General features: G+C 47.4%; 3 protein-coding genes across 3 annotated transcripts in view; 1 reads left to right on the top strand and 2 right to left on the bottom strand.

Annotated features, from left to right (window-relative positions):
* Positions 1-527: 527 nt before the first annotated feature.
* Positions 528-4,574, bottom strand: LOC102004683. Its single transcript, XM_013521579.1, has 9 exons — positions 4,113-4,574; positions 3,988-4,021; positions 3,619-3,805; positions 3,366-3,508; positions 2,846-2,994; positions 2,435-2,658; positions 1,611-1,748; positions 1,199-1,323; positions 528-812 (listed from the first exon to the last, which is right to left on the bottom strand). The coding sequence occupies exons 1-9, from the start codon at positions 4,188-4,190 to the stop codon at positions 685-687; spliced, it is 1,206 nt and encodes a 401-aa protein (XP_013377033.1). The 5' UTR covers positions 4,191-4,574; the 3' UTR covers positions 528-684.
* Positions 4,575-4,952: 378 nt separating this feature from the next.
* On the top strand, positions 4,953-11,547 carry Mmachc (methylmalonic aciduria (cobalamin deficiency) cblC type, with homocystinuria). Its single transcript, XM_005398703.2, has 4 exons — positions 4,953-5,154; positions 8,816-9,010; positions 9,684-9,836; positions 10,720-11,547. The coding sequence occupies exons 1-4, from the start codon at positions 5,074-5,076 to the stop codon at positions 11,149-11,151; spliced, it is 861 nt and encodes a 286-aa protein (XP_005398760.1). The 5' UTR covers positions 4,953-5,073; the 3' UTR covers positions 11,152-11,547.
* Positions 11,548-12,151: 604 nt separating this feature from the next.
* Prdx1 (peroxiredoxin 1) overlaps positions 12,152-13,145 on the bottom strand; it is a gene marked incomplete at its 5' end in the record, with an annotated part of 12,024 nt that continues 11,030 nt past the window's right edge. Inside the window, 1 exon segment of the mRNA XM_013521663.1 lies at positions 12,152-12,504. Coding sequence (XP_013377117.1) covers positions 12,419-12,504 — 86 coding nt within the window.

Below are 13,145 nucleotides of genomic sequence, written 5' to 3'. Positions count from 1 at the left end.
AGGAGGCAGAAGCTAGAGATGAAGAAAGGAAATCTCCTACTGCCCAGCTCCAGGGTCCACCAGAAAATCTCATCCTGCTCTGTGACCCCATAGTACTACTGCCCCACAGCAAGGTCCTGCTTCATTCAACCCACCAGAATGGGAGCTTCTCTCTCTTTCCAACTTCACTTGAGTGTGTACTTAAAGTGTGCACATCTATAGGTACAGCTATAGATGTCTCCAATTTAAAAGGTGGAGGCCACAGGAGGCAGTCACATAACAGGGGAAAGAAAGGATACAGCTGAGTCTATTTCATGTGAATCATCACTCAGAAAACATATTATCAGGGAAACCAGGCGTGGTGGCACATGCCTGTAATCTCAGTACTCAGAATGCTGAGGCAGAAGGATTGCCTTGAGGTTAAGACCAGCCTAGGCTACATAGTGAGTACAAAGCTAGCCTGAACTACATAGTGAGACCGTCTCTCAAAAAAAAAAAAAAAGAAAGAAAGAAAGAAAAAGAAAAAGAAAGAAATAAAATACATCAGGGAAAGTTAAACCACTTTATTGTAGCTGGAGAGGGAGAAGAGGTCGGCAGTGGGCAGTCTCAGTGGAGATATCGCATCCCAGATGGATCAAAGGGAACAGGAAGGCTACCAAAAACAAGCTTGTGGGAAGGTGGGCAAAGAAGGCTTCATCCTACTGTTCACTCATCCTCACGCTCACTCAGGAGCATGTTGGGGTCCTGAAGGCATAGGTTATCTTGCTCAAGATTCTGGGGATGGAGCCGAGAGCTGCTAGGTTCGAGGTTAGAAAGGATGCTCCTCTGGAGATCTAAGAGGAAAGAAAAGGGAAGAGAAAAACGACTAAGAACTATGTTACGCACAGAGCTAGGCCCTGGGCCTGTTGATGAGAGGGACGTATTTCTCCAGTGCCAAACATTAAGCAGCAGATACCATTCAGATTCACTCTCCCCCAGGACCAGGATCATAACCTTATCCCTACTTAGTTTCCTTAAAAGTTCCCAGCTTGCAGGGCATGGTGTGCACACCTGTAATCCCAGCACTAAGGAGGCTGAGACAGGAGGATCACTGCAAGTTTGAGACCAGCCTGGGCTACAAAGTGAGCTCACGGCCAGCCTGCATAGCAAGACCCTGTCTCTAAATACATACATACATACATACATACATACATACATATATACATACATACATACATACCAAAAAAGAAAAGTTCCCTGCTACGGTTACTATGTGGAAAACTGGCTTCAGAACTAGATGAAGACAGAAATAAGATGAAGGCAGTGGCCAGCGGCAGCTTAGATTGGAAGACATGAACAGAAGACCTGGAAAGAACAGAATCAGAGGTAGAGATGGCAATGACGGGTCTAGGGGACCCTCCCGGCACTGAAGCCTCCTTTCTGAAGCCAGGATTCCAGTCTCTCCCTTTAGCATCCAAACATATAGAGGTATTTCAGTGATCCTGGATCATGAATGCCCAATACTGCCCTTATGGACTGCAACCCAATTTGGCCCCTTCTGGCCAAATTTAGAATAGCTGAACTTTGGTCCCTCGTGCTTGACCTCTGTGAGACAAATCCTCTCCACCTTCCCTGCACCTACACCTTCTGACCTGAAGCCATGCTCCTGTGGGTCATCCCAGGCTTCTGTTCTGGCAACCTCCAGGATGTGATCCTTGCCTTCTTGGCTACTTTGCTGCTGCGCCAACATCCGCCAGACCACGAACCCAGGTAGGATGAAACCTCTCCTTCTACAGGAAGAAAGTCTCTCCCTATAACTGGCCTGTTCCACACATTTGAAATGCTCGTGTGGGCAGGGACAGTTTCTCACAGCTTAGAGAAAATGAAATGGGAAGAAGAGCTTTGGAAAAACATAAAGTCATCACAGGGAAGAAACGGGTAGAGATGGGGGTAGAAGATGATATCCTGGCCCTAAAGAACAAACAGAGTTTGGAAATATTTAAAGGACAAGCCTGATCCTGGTCCTACCTTCTAGCTTCAGGCCTGACCTTAGCCAGACCTCAGCCATATGTTTCACTAGCAGCTCCTGGAGCTGGTGTGCAGACGAGACAGAATACAAAGTGACTGCCCTCCAGCTTCTCCTTCCTCGCCTTGTGACCAGCCTAGTGCTGAAAACTGAGACAAGAGCATTCTTTTTTTTTTTTTTTTTTTTTTCTGGTACTGGGAATCAAACTCACAACCTTGCACTTGCCAGGCAGGCGCTGTGCCACTGAGCTAAACCCCCAGCCCAAGACAAGAGCATTCTGGTCCAGCTGTTGGAAAGCTTCCAAGATGACTAGAGAGGCTAAACTCACTCATGAGAGGCAAAAAACGCGATGAAATACTATGCCAGACTTCTCAATAGCTCAAACAGGCAGAGCTATGACCACTTGTTTGGAGGCACCCCAGACAAGAGGGCAAGGAATTACATACTCACCTGAGCTGGTCCCGCAGCAACTTTAGTTCCTTCCACAGAATCTCAGACTCCTTCCACAGCAGTTGCCGCCTACATGAGTGATAGTGTGTCATTCTAGAGTTAATCCACAAACCCAGAGTGAGGAGGCCATCATTCTCCCAGAATGCCAAGATTTCAGAAGCCTCAAAAAGGTAAGGCCTAGCTGGGTGTGGTGGCACCTGCCTGTAATCCCAGCACTTGGGAGGCTGAGGCAGGAGGATCATTGCAAGTTCGAGGCCAGCCTGGGCTACAGAGTGAGCTCAAGGCCAGCCTGAACTGCATAGCGAGACCCTGTCTCAAAAAAAAAAAAAAAAAAGAAGGAAAAAAAAGGTAAGGCCTTGCCCATCACATACTCAGTCTGCAGTCTTCATCTTCTGATGAAGGACAGTGCTAGTACTGCACTTCCTGGCCTTGATTCCACTTGGCCTGGATGTGGGTCCACTCCTGCAACTGGATCTGAAGGTCCAGCAGTTCCCTTCTCAGCTGCTCCATCCATTGCTCCAAGAGATGGGCTCGCCCTCCTAAGGCCCCCCAGCAGCAACCTTAATGACGCTATAGTGTGCTAAGTTGAGTGTCAGTCCCTCTGACTGAGAACTTTACATGTGAACCCAGACATTACTTGCAAATTAAGATATGTGCACACAAGAGGTGTGCAGCAAAACTGTGTGCACAAGCTGGCATCATGATACATGCTCATAGTCCCAGCACATGTGGGAGGCTGAGGCAGGAGGATCACTGGAGAGTTCCTGGCCATTCTGGGCTCCATAGTGAATTCAAGGCCAGCTAAACTATATAGCAAGACCCTGTCTCCAAAAAAAAATTGTATGCACACATATAAAGCTGCATGTGTAAGGGACTGGGAGTGTAGCTTAATGGAAGACCACATGCTTAATATATGCAAACTCTGTTCAATTCCCAGCATCAAAACAAAAGAAAACTGTGTGTATAAAGAAAAAAAGAAACTGGCCTGATACCTTCCAGGCACTGATCTTGTACATCTGCTGCTGTTGATCTTTCAGCAGGCCCTGTACAGCCTGCTTCAGTGCCTCCGTCACCAACCCAAGAAGAAAACACACTTGAGCTACTGCGTAAGAGGCTTTCCCAACCCTGGTATTCTCATCTCATACACACACCATGTGTACAAATCTGCAATGCCAAGCCTCACCCGAGCCTGAGACTGAATTTGAGATCGGAGAACAGTAACTTCATCCCAGAGAGAGGATGGTCTATAGGCTTCAGCCTCGCTCAAACTCTCTCGGACAAGGGGAGTGTCTAGAGCCCAAGGCTGTTGAGCTTGGGCTCCTAATTGGGGAGGCAAATAACAACGGGAAATCCAGGTTCCAGCCAGGTCTCCTGTGAGGGAATAAAGAAGGCACAAGGGCAAGACCAATAAAGAACTATGGGAGAACAGAATGCGTGGGTAAAGAGCTCACGAAAGAGTTGGAATTTGGAGGAAATAGTGGCTGGTACAGGCACGGTGAAAAGGGATATCTCCGAAAGAGAAAAGGCTGGGGAATAGGCAGGGACAATAGCACCTGTGGTGGAAACCCCCAGGGCATACAGCCTCTGCTACAAAAGAAATAGTTGCACAGGCCTGTGAGCTCTGAGTGTCCTTTAACCTGTCCAACCTACAAACATACAACAGCCTGTGCCGCCTCACCTTCATCCGGGCTATTTTTCCATCAGTTGCCTTCAGAAGCGCATCGAGCTGCTCGGTCCAGCTCAGGTTCCTACTCATATCCCGCAGCAGGGGTTCAGCTCTCTGGCTTCTCCTACACTCGCTGTCCTTGCAGGGTACCCCCGAGGCACAGCCCAGTAAAGGCCACCGCGTTAGAATGGAAATAGGTGAGGATGCAATACCAGGGACAGAGGTACAATATCAGGCCAAAATTGCGACTCTGGCAGTCACTAGGCAAGGCAGTGGCATTCTTGGAGAACCGGAAGGAAATCGAAATACCCTCAAACGTAGATATCCAGTGACTGCAAGAGGCGCCGAGACCCTGGCGCCATCATGCCAAACCTGTGTCGGTGTTTACTGCCGCCGCTACTTTCATTTGTTTTTTGTTTTGTTTGTCTTTTTGAGACAGTGTCTTGCTATGCAGTTCAGGCCGGCCTTGAGCTTACTTTGTAGCCCAGGCTGGTCTCGAACTCGCAACAGTCCTCCTGCCTCAGCCTCCCGAGTGCTGGGATTACAAGCGTGCGCCACCACGCCCGGCCTCCGCCGCTACTTTCAAACTCTGGAGTAGGCGGAGAAAGTAAGACTTCACACAGGGTACAGCGAAATCACCCAGGACACTTAAATCTGCCTCTTTCAAAGACAACCAGCGCTACGGGCAACCGACCTACGTTTCCCTGGAAGAATACATGCGTTCACACCCTCAGCACAGAAGCTTGTCGGGACACCGAGTCCCCTAAGCTCTGTAATAATGGGTTCCAAAGCATAAATGGACTACCAGTCCCAGGATACATCGCGCAGAGCCAATTTTGCGCGGCTGCTGGCCCCAGTGACTGCTGGGAAATGGAGTCCACGTTGTCTTGGAAAGTAACGACCCAGTTATCCCTAGGACTCCATTTCCCAGAAAGCTCAGCGTGTGCTATGTGTAGTGTGAGCAGCGTGTGCTATGGATCCGCTTGTGGCAGAGCTCAAGCAGAAGGTTGAAGACACATTGTGTCCTTTTGGCTTCGAGGTTTACCCCTTTCAGGTTCGTTTATCCTTCCTGCGGTTCTAGAGTTAGGTGTGTGGTTGGCCTCGGTGCAACTGGTTTGAAGCCCCGGGAGCCTTTTGATTCTCCCCAAACTCCTCAGGGCTGTCTAACAATGGGGACAGTGTGTGAGCGGGGACTTGGGTTTAAAAAAAATAGAAAAGCGGTCGTACGTTTGCCCTTTACTCCCATATAATGTCTTACCACGATACGACCCTGTAACCTGTGTGGCTTTGTCAACTATGTAATTTACAGGAAGAAAGGCACCTGTGAGGTCAGAATCACCTTGGAAGCTCCTAAATTAGGAGAGGGCAAGACCTGGAAGATCGGCATGGCTATGATTTAGGTTAACTAAGACAGGAAGGGCATTTCTGGTGTTGAGCAAGAAACAATTGGCCAGCCGGGCGTGTTGGCTCATGCCTATAATGCCAGCACTGGGAAGCTGAGGCAGGAGGATTGCTGTGAGTTCAAGACCCGCTTGAACTGCATGGTAAAACCCTGTCCCAAAAAGACAAAGAAAAAAAAAAAAAAAGAAGAAGAAGAAGAAACAAAGAAAAGAATTGGCAGATAAAGAAGGATAAGCTAGAGACTTTTCTAGGTAAATGGATGCACCTTGAGACCATACTCTTAAGTGAAATAAATCGGACACACATGTGTAAATCACATTGTTTCTCTAGTGTCAGAAACTAAGTGCTCACTTCGGCAGCACATGTACTAAAATTGGTGTGAGAAACTGAAAGCGTAAACAAGGACCAAATTGTATAATAGGTATTGTGAAATAGGAAGAAAATGTTCAAATGGGGAGGGAAACAAAGGGGGAGGAGAAGGGAAAGTTTAAAAAAAAGAAAAGAAAGAAAAAAATGGAAACAAAACGGGTAGATGGGGAGGGGAGGAGGGGTTGAAGGGAGGGAAGGGGAATGGCAGAAAAAAAACAAGTTATATTATGTACAGGTACAAATTCTCTATTATGAATGTGATCAATATGTATATCTAAAATGTACCAGTAAAATCTGATTAGAAAAAAGAAAGAAAGAAAGAAAAGAAAAAGAAAGGGAATTGGCTGGTTTGTTCCATGTACCAACAGAAGGGTAATTCATGATGTTGCTAACCAACAGAGCTTGGCCAAATACAGAAATCCTGAGTACCCGCCTGGCATAGAAGTCTCGGGCACCCACCCTCACTCCACCTGCAACTCTTTTACATAAGTTCATTTCCCCAGTTCAGCACTGGCTTCACTGAGCTGTATACTTAAAACAGAAAGTTAAATCAACTTGGCATTAAGTTGCCTGATGCTGGGGGCTGGGGATTTAGCTCAGTGGCACAGCGCCTGCCTGGCAAACGCAAGGTCGTGAGTTCGATTCCCGGTACTGGAAAAAAACAAAAAAGAAGGAAAGAAAAGAAAGTTGCCTGATGTTTAAGAGACAGCCTTGCCGGCCGTGGTGTCTCACACCTGCAATCCCAGCACTTGGGAGGCTGAGGCAGGAGGATCATTGTGAGTTCAAGACCAGCCTGGGCTACAGAGTGAGCTCAAGGCCAACCTGAACTGCATAGCAAGACCCCGTCTCAAAAATACAAAAAAAAAAAAAGAGAAAGAGAGACAGCCTTACTTCCCATTCACCCCACTGAGAGGTCCAGAGCAGGGCTGCACAGAGAATATCAAACATGAAATAGATTGGATGTAGCTTGAGCGAGAACTTGACAGAAAAAAATGAAGTTGAGGGCTGGGGATGTAGCTCAGTGGTAGAACACTTGACTAGTATGTTCAATACTCAGAACTAGAAGAAAAAAAAAATGCTGGGTGTGGTGGCACACACCTGTAATCCCAGCACTCGGGAGGCTGAGGCAGTAGGATCGTTGCAAGTTTGAGACCAGCCTGGGCAGCAAACTGAGTTCAAGGCCAACCTGAACTGCATAGTGAAACCGTGTCTCAAAAAGACAAAAAAAAAAGGTGTGTGTTGGGGAGGTGAAATTGAGCAATATATGAAAAGCTCCCCCAGCAAAGATAGGAAGATTCCTGCAAGGTCAAGACCAGCCTGGACTGCATAGTGAGTTCAAGGCCAGCCTGAACTATATAGCAGGACCCTGTCTCAATCAATCAGTAAGCATCAAGCTGGATTAGGAGTACCTAACATCCCAAAATTCAGTGTGAGTAAAGATATGCAAGTAGTGCTGCATGGCAGATGTGGAGAGTGAGAATGCCTGTCTGGAAAGTCAGGCAGTCTGGGTAGTAAGAACTCTCATACTGAACAGAGTCAGCTGCCGCCTGGCCAGTCCGTCTAAACCCCTACTCCTGACCTCCCCGAACCCACATGGTGTCACCCCGCAAGATCTTTGTCTCCTGAATCTCCCAAATCCATGCCTTTCTATCCCTCCTATCTGTGGTCTGGTCAGAGCTGCTGTTGCTCACTTGGGTTACAGTAATAACCTCCTTACTGCCATCTTGCCTCCAGTCTATCCTCCACACTTCAGCCAGGTCTTCCTAAAGCTGATCATATCAGTTTATTCTCATTTTGGTCGCTGTTTTCTTTTGGTTTTTATAGTACTGGGAGGTCAGACCAGGCATGTTAGGCAAGTGCTGTACCACTCGGCTCCATACCCACCCCTCACTTGACTTAAATCTTCAGTGGCTCCTCATTGTCAGCAAATTGATCCATAGCCCATAAATTGGTGTTCAAGGTCAGTCACAATGTCACTCCTCACATCTCCAGCTTTCTCTCTCTGTTCTCTGATACAGATCCTTCTCTCCCACCAAACTACAGTTTGCTCTTGTCCACACAGGCTCTGTACTTTTCTACCTGTGCCTTTCCTTATCGTGTAACCTCTATTTAAAATACACAATGGGGATGGGAAGAAAGGGATTGAAAATGATTAAGATATGATATAGAGGTACCAATTCCCCAAAATGAATAACTATTGTGTACTACAAATATATACTAATAAAAAATTAAAAGAAAATATTGTTAAGGGCAGAGACATTAATAATATAGATGGGAAGCATTGAGATTTGTTTTCTTTTTTGTTTTGTTTTGACTTGGTTTTTGTTTTTTTTTAAGAGAAAGTCTCACTTCGTAGTTTAGGCTGGCTGTGAACTCACTATGTTGCCCAGGCTGGCCTCAAACTCATGGAGATCAGCCTCCCAAGTGCTGGGATCACAGGCATGCACCACCGTGCCCAGCGTGTATTTTATATATTTTTTAAATGCTCAAAACTCAATACTAGCCAGGCTCACACCTGTAGTCCAAGCACTCGGGAGACTGAAGGAGGAGGATCATTGCAAGTTCAAGATCAGCCTGGGCTACAAAGTGAGGTCAAGGTCAGCCTGAACTTCATAGCAATATAATGTGAAAACTTCACAATATAATGTGAAAACGTATTCAGTGAGATGGAGGCTGGGGCAAAATGTATGAAACCTTGGGAAAAAAAGAAAAAAAAAAGGAGCCGGGCATGGTGGTGCACGCCTATAATCCCAGCACTCAGGATGCTGAGGCAGGAGGATCCTTGTGAGTTCCAGGCCAGCCTGGGCTCCAAAGTGAGGCCCTGTCTCAAAAAGACAAAAGAGAAAAAAAAAAAAAAGAAACCTTGAATACTAGGCAAAGGTTTGGACCTGGCTAAGGCCTAAGCTGGCTCTCCGGCCTGGCCTGAGCTTTTCTGTCTATTCCAGGTGGCCTGGTACAATGAACTCCTGCCTTCAGCCTTCCACCTGCCCCTGCCGGGACCTACCCTGGCCTTCCTGGTACTCAGCACACCTGCCATGTTTGACCGGGCCCTGAAACCATTCTTGCAGAGCTACCGCCTCCAACCACTGACCGACCCCGTGGATCAGTGTGTGGGCTACCACCTGAGGCGTGTCACAGAGGTGAGCAGGCCTCGGTTTCCCCAGCCCTCAAACTTTCACCTGCTTCTGTCTTCACTAAGCTCAGTCCACGATCTAGACCTACTACGGCCAGGAGCCACTTTACACATGAAACGATACTCAGAAGCCAGCTCTGACGTTCTGTGGTTTCACCCCCTTCCGCCTTCTCATACCCAAGTTCTAGATGCGCAATGTGAAATTAATCTCACTTACCCTACGGAAGGGCACCTCTGCTAACCTGATGCCAGTCATCGCCTCCAGACAGAGTAGGAATGAGCCCAACATCCTCCAGGCATTGCTCTCCTCCTTTGCCCTAGATTTGTAAGCTTTATGTAGTGTTTGGGGCCTTTAGAGAACAAAGCAGTATTTCGCCACCACAAACTCATGTACAGATGTGTACATATGCTGGGTGTCACACGGAGATTCCGAAGGGCAAGGCTAAATCACTGTTCACAATGGAGGTTACTGAGCAAGACCTTGTGTATTTTCCTTAAAATATGGGTCTCATGGAAAGATTTATAACTGTCTTCACTTTGTGGCCTCCCACATAAATGTCATGTTTTCCCTTCAAACAAGACTTCTGAGGACAGAATCATGTTAGCAAACACACAAATTAGGGCTCCAGGATAAAACACAACTCCCCTTATGCTGACGAGGCCTCTGTCTTCTGTCGCAGAGCCTCCCAGAGCTGCACGTGGAAGTCATTGCTGACTACGAGCTGCACCCCAACCGGCGTCCTAAGATCCTGGCCCAGACAGCAGCCCACGTGGCAGGAGCTGCTTACTACTACCAACGACAAGACGTGGAGGCGGACCCGTGGGGGTCCCAGGTCAGAGGGCAAATGTGAATGAACGGGGGTGTACCAAGGGAAAAGGGTAAAGGCTCCTCAAAACAGCCTCAACAGGTCCCACATACCTCCACTTTCCCTATATGAAAACACAATGTACGGTTCCCGGTACCGGAGAAAAACCAAAAAAAAAAAAAAAAAAAAAAAACACAATGTAGAACAAAGCAGTAATGCCTTGGCTAGGGGCCGTCGCATCACATGCTTTTTGGAGTTTACCTAGAAATATCAGGTCAGAAAAACTGGTCTAGCTGGATGTGGTGGTGCCTGCCTATATCCCAGCACTCCGAGGCTGAGGCAGGACAATCACATGGTCTCAAATTTGAGGCCAGCCTGGGCTACCTAGTCATTTCTAGGTCAGCCTGGACTACACAGTGAAACCCTGTCTCAAAACAAAAAAAAAGCAAACCTCGTCTATTGTCCTTGAAACCCTACCTTTAAGGGCTGTCTCAGGGTGGAGAGGCAGAGCCATACCCAGAAAAGCAGTGGTAAGATCGGGAATTTAGGCTCAGCCTAAGGGAGCTCTGCCTTAGCAGGAGTTTATACCAGTGTTGTCCAGGCTGGGCATGGTTGTACACGCCTATAATCCCAAATGCGCAGGAGCCTGAAGCAGAACAGTTAAGTTCAAGGCCAGTCAGAGCATTAGCCAAGACCCTGTCCCACAATTTAAAGGGGGAGGGGGCTCAATGGTAGAACACTTGCCTCACAAAAGGGATGAACCTGGGATGGACCCCTAGTACTGCAAAGGGGGTGTGCGCAGAATCAGTATACACGGAGTGGGAGGTGGGTGATCAAGCGTGACCTGCAGTAGTAGCTGGACTTGCTGGCAAGGTAACCTCCATGACCTTGCTCTTCTTGTTCTCCCCAGCACATAGCAGGCGTGTGCATACACCCCCGATTTGGAGGCTGGTTTGCCATCCGAGGGGTGGTGTTGCTGCCAGGGATCCAAGTACCAGATCTGCTGCCCAGAAAGCCCCCTGACTGTGTGCCTGCAAGAGCTGACCGAATTACCCTGCTTGAAAACTTCAATTTTCATTGGCAAGACTGGACTTACCGAGATGCTGTGATGCCCCAGGAGCGGTACTCAGAAGAACAGAAGGCCTACTTTTCCTCACCACCAGCCCAACGCCTGGCCCTATTAGGCTTAACCCAACCCTCAGAGGAGCCTAGCACACCCCCTGAATTCCCCTTTACCAAGCTCACGGAGGAGCCCCACAAGCTCCCCAAAGGCAGAAGCTGGCTCAGCCCCAATGTCTCACCATCTGCATCCCCTGGCCCTTGGTACCATCACCCCCTGTAGGAACCCACTTATGGCAATGCTTGCCAGGACTTAATTGACTGGCACAGCAAGAGGTTTTATTTCCTAAAGGAAGTAACTCCTTTGGGTAAAAGAAATCTTCAATGAAGATAAGTAAAGGTTAAGTTAGGTTGTATAACCAAGTCAAAGACCCATCCAGGAACCCCCACCCACGTCGGACTGCGGGTGGGACTTGGCCTGTTTGATCTACAGTCCTCCCCAGGTTAAGGAGTGATAGCCTTGGGGTAACTACCCCTAATGACCACATCGGATGTGGGGACTGAATAAATTGTTTAACACACTCTGAAACACAGGTACTATGATAGCAATCACTAAAGGCCCTAGAAGCTGGGCATAGTGGCACACACATCATTCCAGCACTGGGGCGGCTGAGGCGGGAGGATTGTTGGGAGTGAGACCAGCCTGGGCTACAAAGTGAGCTCAAGGCCAGCCTGAACTGAATAGGGAGACTCTTGTCTCAAAAAGCCAAAAAAAAGAATAAAGGCCCTAGAATCTTGCACTGTCGTTTATAGGTCTGGTCTGTTACATGGAAGGGTAGACAGGCTGGAGTGGCTGATAAAAGAATGAGGGCGGTTATACACAAAAGGGGCCATGAGGACAAATGACGAATTCACAATTATACTTCCACCCAAGGCTACCAGTGCTATCTTCTCCCATTCAGTTCCAAAGGGACAAAAGCATCTGTTCTTTTACAGGGCAGGTACCAGGCATCTGTCCTAAGATGCAAAGTTTCTAGTTCCCAGGCAGTCCTCCCAGCTGTGTAAATAATGTCCAAGTAATCCCACTGTAACCATAACCCGTAACCCTGATCAATACTACCTGAGGACAGCTTGCTCTTCTCCCCCAGGTGTAGTGAAATCAAAGTAATGCCACTGTTCCATTCCTTGGGTCTATCTGTATTTCCCAATATAATTCTAATTCTGAGGCAGCAGGGAGGGAAAACCCAAGGTTACTGTCTCATTAAAACACAACAAAAAACCACCAAGGTCTCAGTATAAGTTTAATAGACACTACAAAAGTCAGTAATGACATAGTCAGTGAATGGCCTTGGGCCTGCTACTGGTACACCATACCTTTCATACCTTATCAGATGGTCTACCCTCCAACACGGCTCAGGCCATGACTACCAATGGAAGAAAGATGGTTTCCCCAACTCCTGTAGAAAAGGCATGTATTGCCCCACACCACATCTTGTATTTAAAGCATGAAAAAAATGTACAAAAGAGCTTTTGTTCTCATGGCCCAGAGCTCACTTCTGCTTGGAGAAATACTCTTTGCTCTTCTGTACATCAGGCTTGATAGTATCGCTGCCAGGCTTCCACCCAGCGGGGCACACTGCAAGAGAAAAGCACAACTCATTACTACCTTGCTCAGCGCTATGTGCCACCCATGCCTGTGGACAGTGGGCTACCTCACAACCAATCTGAGCCTTTGGTCTCAGGAGCAAAACTTACCCTGGAATCTATCTCATTCAGGCTTTCAGTGTCATGTTAATTACTTTATAATAATTAATGTAATTTAATCCTCAAAGCTCTAGCATATTTTTATCTAATTTATTCATGTACCAAAATTTACTTAAAGTTAAGTAGCAACTTCAATTGTGCTTTTTTTGTTTTTCTGAAACACGGTTGCACTACTTAGTTTAGGCTGGCCTTGAAGTCAGCGATACTCCTGCCTCACTCAGCCTCCCAAGTGCTGGGATTACAGGTATATGCCACCATGCCCAGCCTTATGCTTGCTTCTACCAATCAAGTATATACAGCAAAATATTAAGATCTGTTAACAGTAGACAGTAGGTAGCTGGTCATGGTGCCGCACGCCTGTAACCTCAGCACTTGGGAGGCTGAGGTAGGAGGATTGCTACATGTTCAAATCCAGGCTAGGCTACAAAGTGAGCTCAAGGCCAGCCTGAACTGCATAGTGAGACCCTGTGAAAGAACGAAGGAACAAACGATCGATCGAAAGGAAGGAAGGAA

The sequence above is a fragment of the Chinchilla lanigera genome, unplaced genomic scaffold, assembly GCF_000276665.1.
Source record: "Chinchilla lanigera isolate Chin_1 unplaced genomic scaffold, ChiLan1.0 scaffold00063, whole genome shotgun sequence".
In the NCBI taxonomy this organism is placed as follows: Eukaryota; Metazoa; Chordata; class Mammalia; order Rodentia; family Chinchillidae; genus Chinchilla; species Chinchilla lanigera.
Note: the sequence above shows the minus strand (reverse complement) of the source record. Positions and strands in the feature narration are given on the sequence as shown.

Coding starts and splice junctions, on each gene's coding strand:
- Mmachc (XM_005398703.2), top strand. CDS start 5,074: ATGGATCCGCTTGTGGCAGAGCTCAAGCAGAAGGTTGAAGACACATTG. Junction 5,155..8,815: donor TCGAGGTTTACCCCTTTCAG/GTTCGTTTATCC, acceptor TGTCTATTCCAG/GTGGCCTGGTACAATGAACT. Junction 9,837..10,719: donor CGGACCCGTGGGGGTCCCAG/GTCAGAGGGCAA, acceptor TGTTCTCCCCAG/CACATAGCAGGCGTGTGCAT.
- LOC102004683 (XM_013521579.1), bottom strand. CDS start 4,190: ATGAGTAGGAACCTGAGCTGGACCGAGCAGCTCGATGCGCTTCTGAAG. Junction 4,022..4,112: donor GAAAAATAGCCCGGATGAAG/GTGAGGCGGCAC, acceptor TTTCTTTTGTAG/CAGAGGCTGTATGCCCTGGG. Junction 3,509..3,618: donor CAAATTCAGTCTCAGGCTCG/GGTGAGGCTTGG, acceptor TCTTCTTGGGTT/GGTGACGGAGGCACTGAAGC.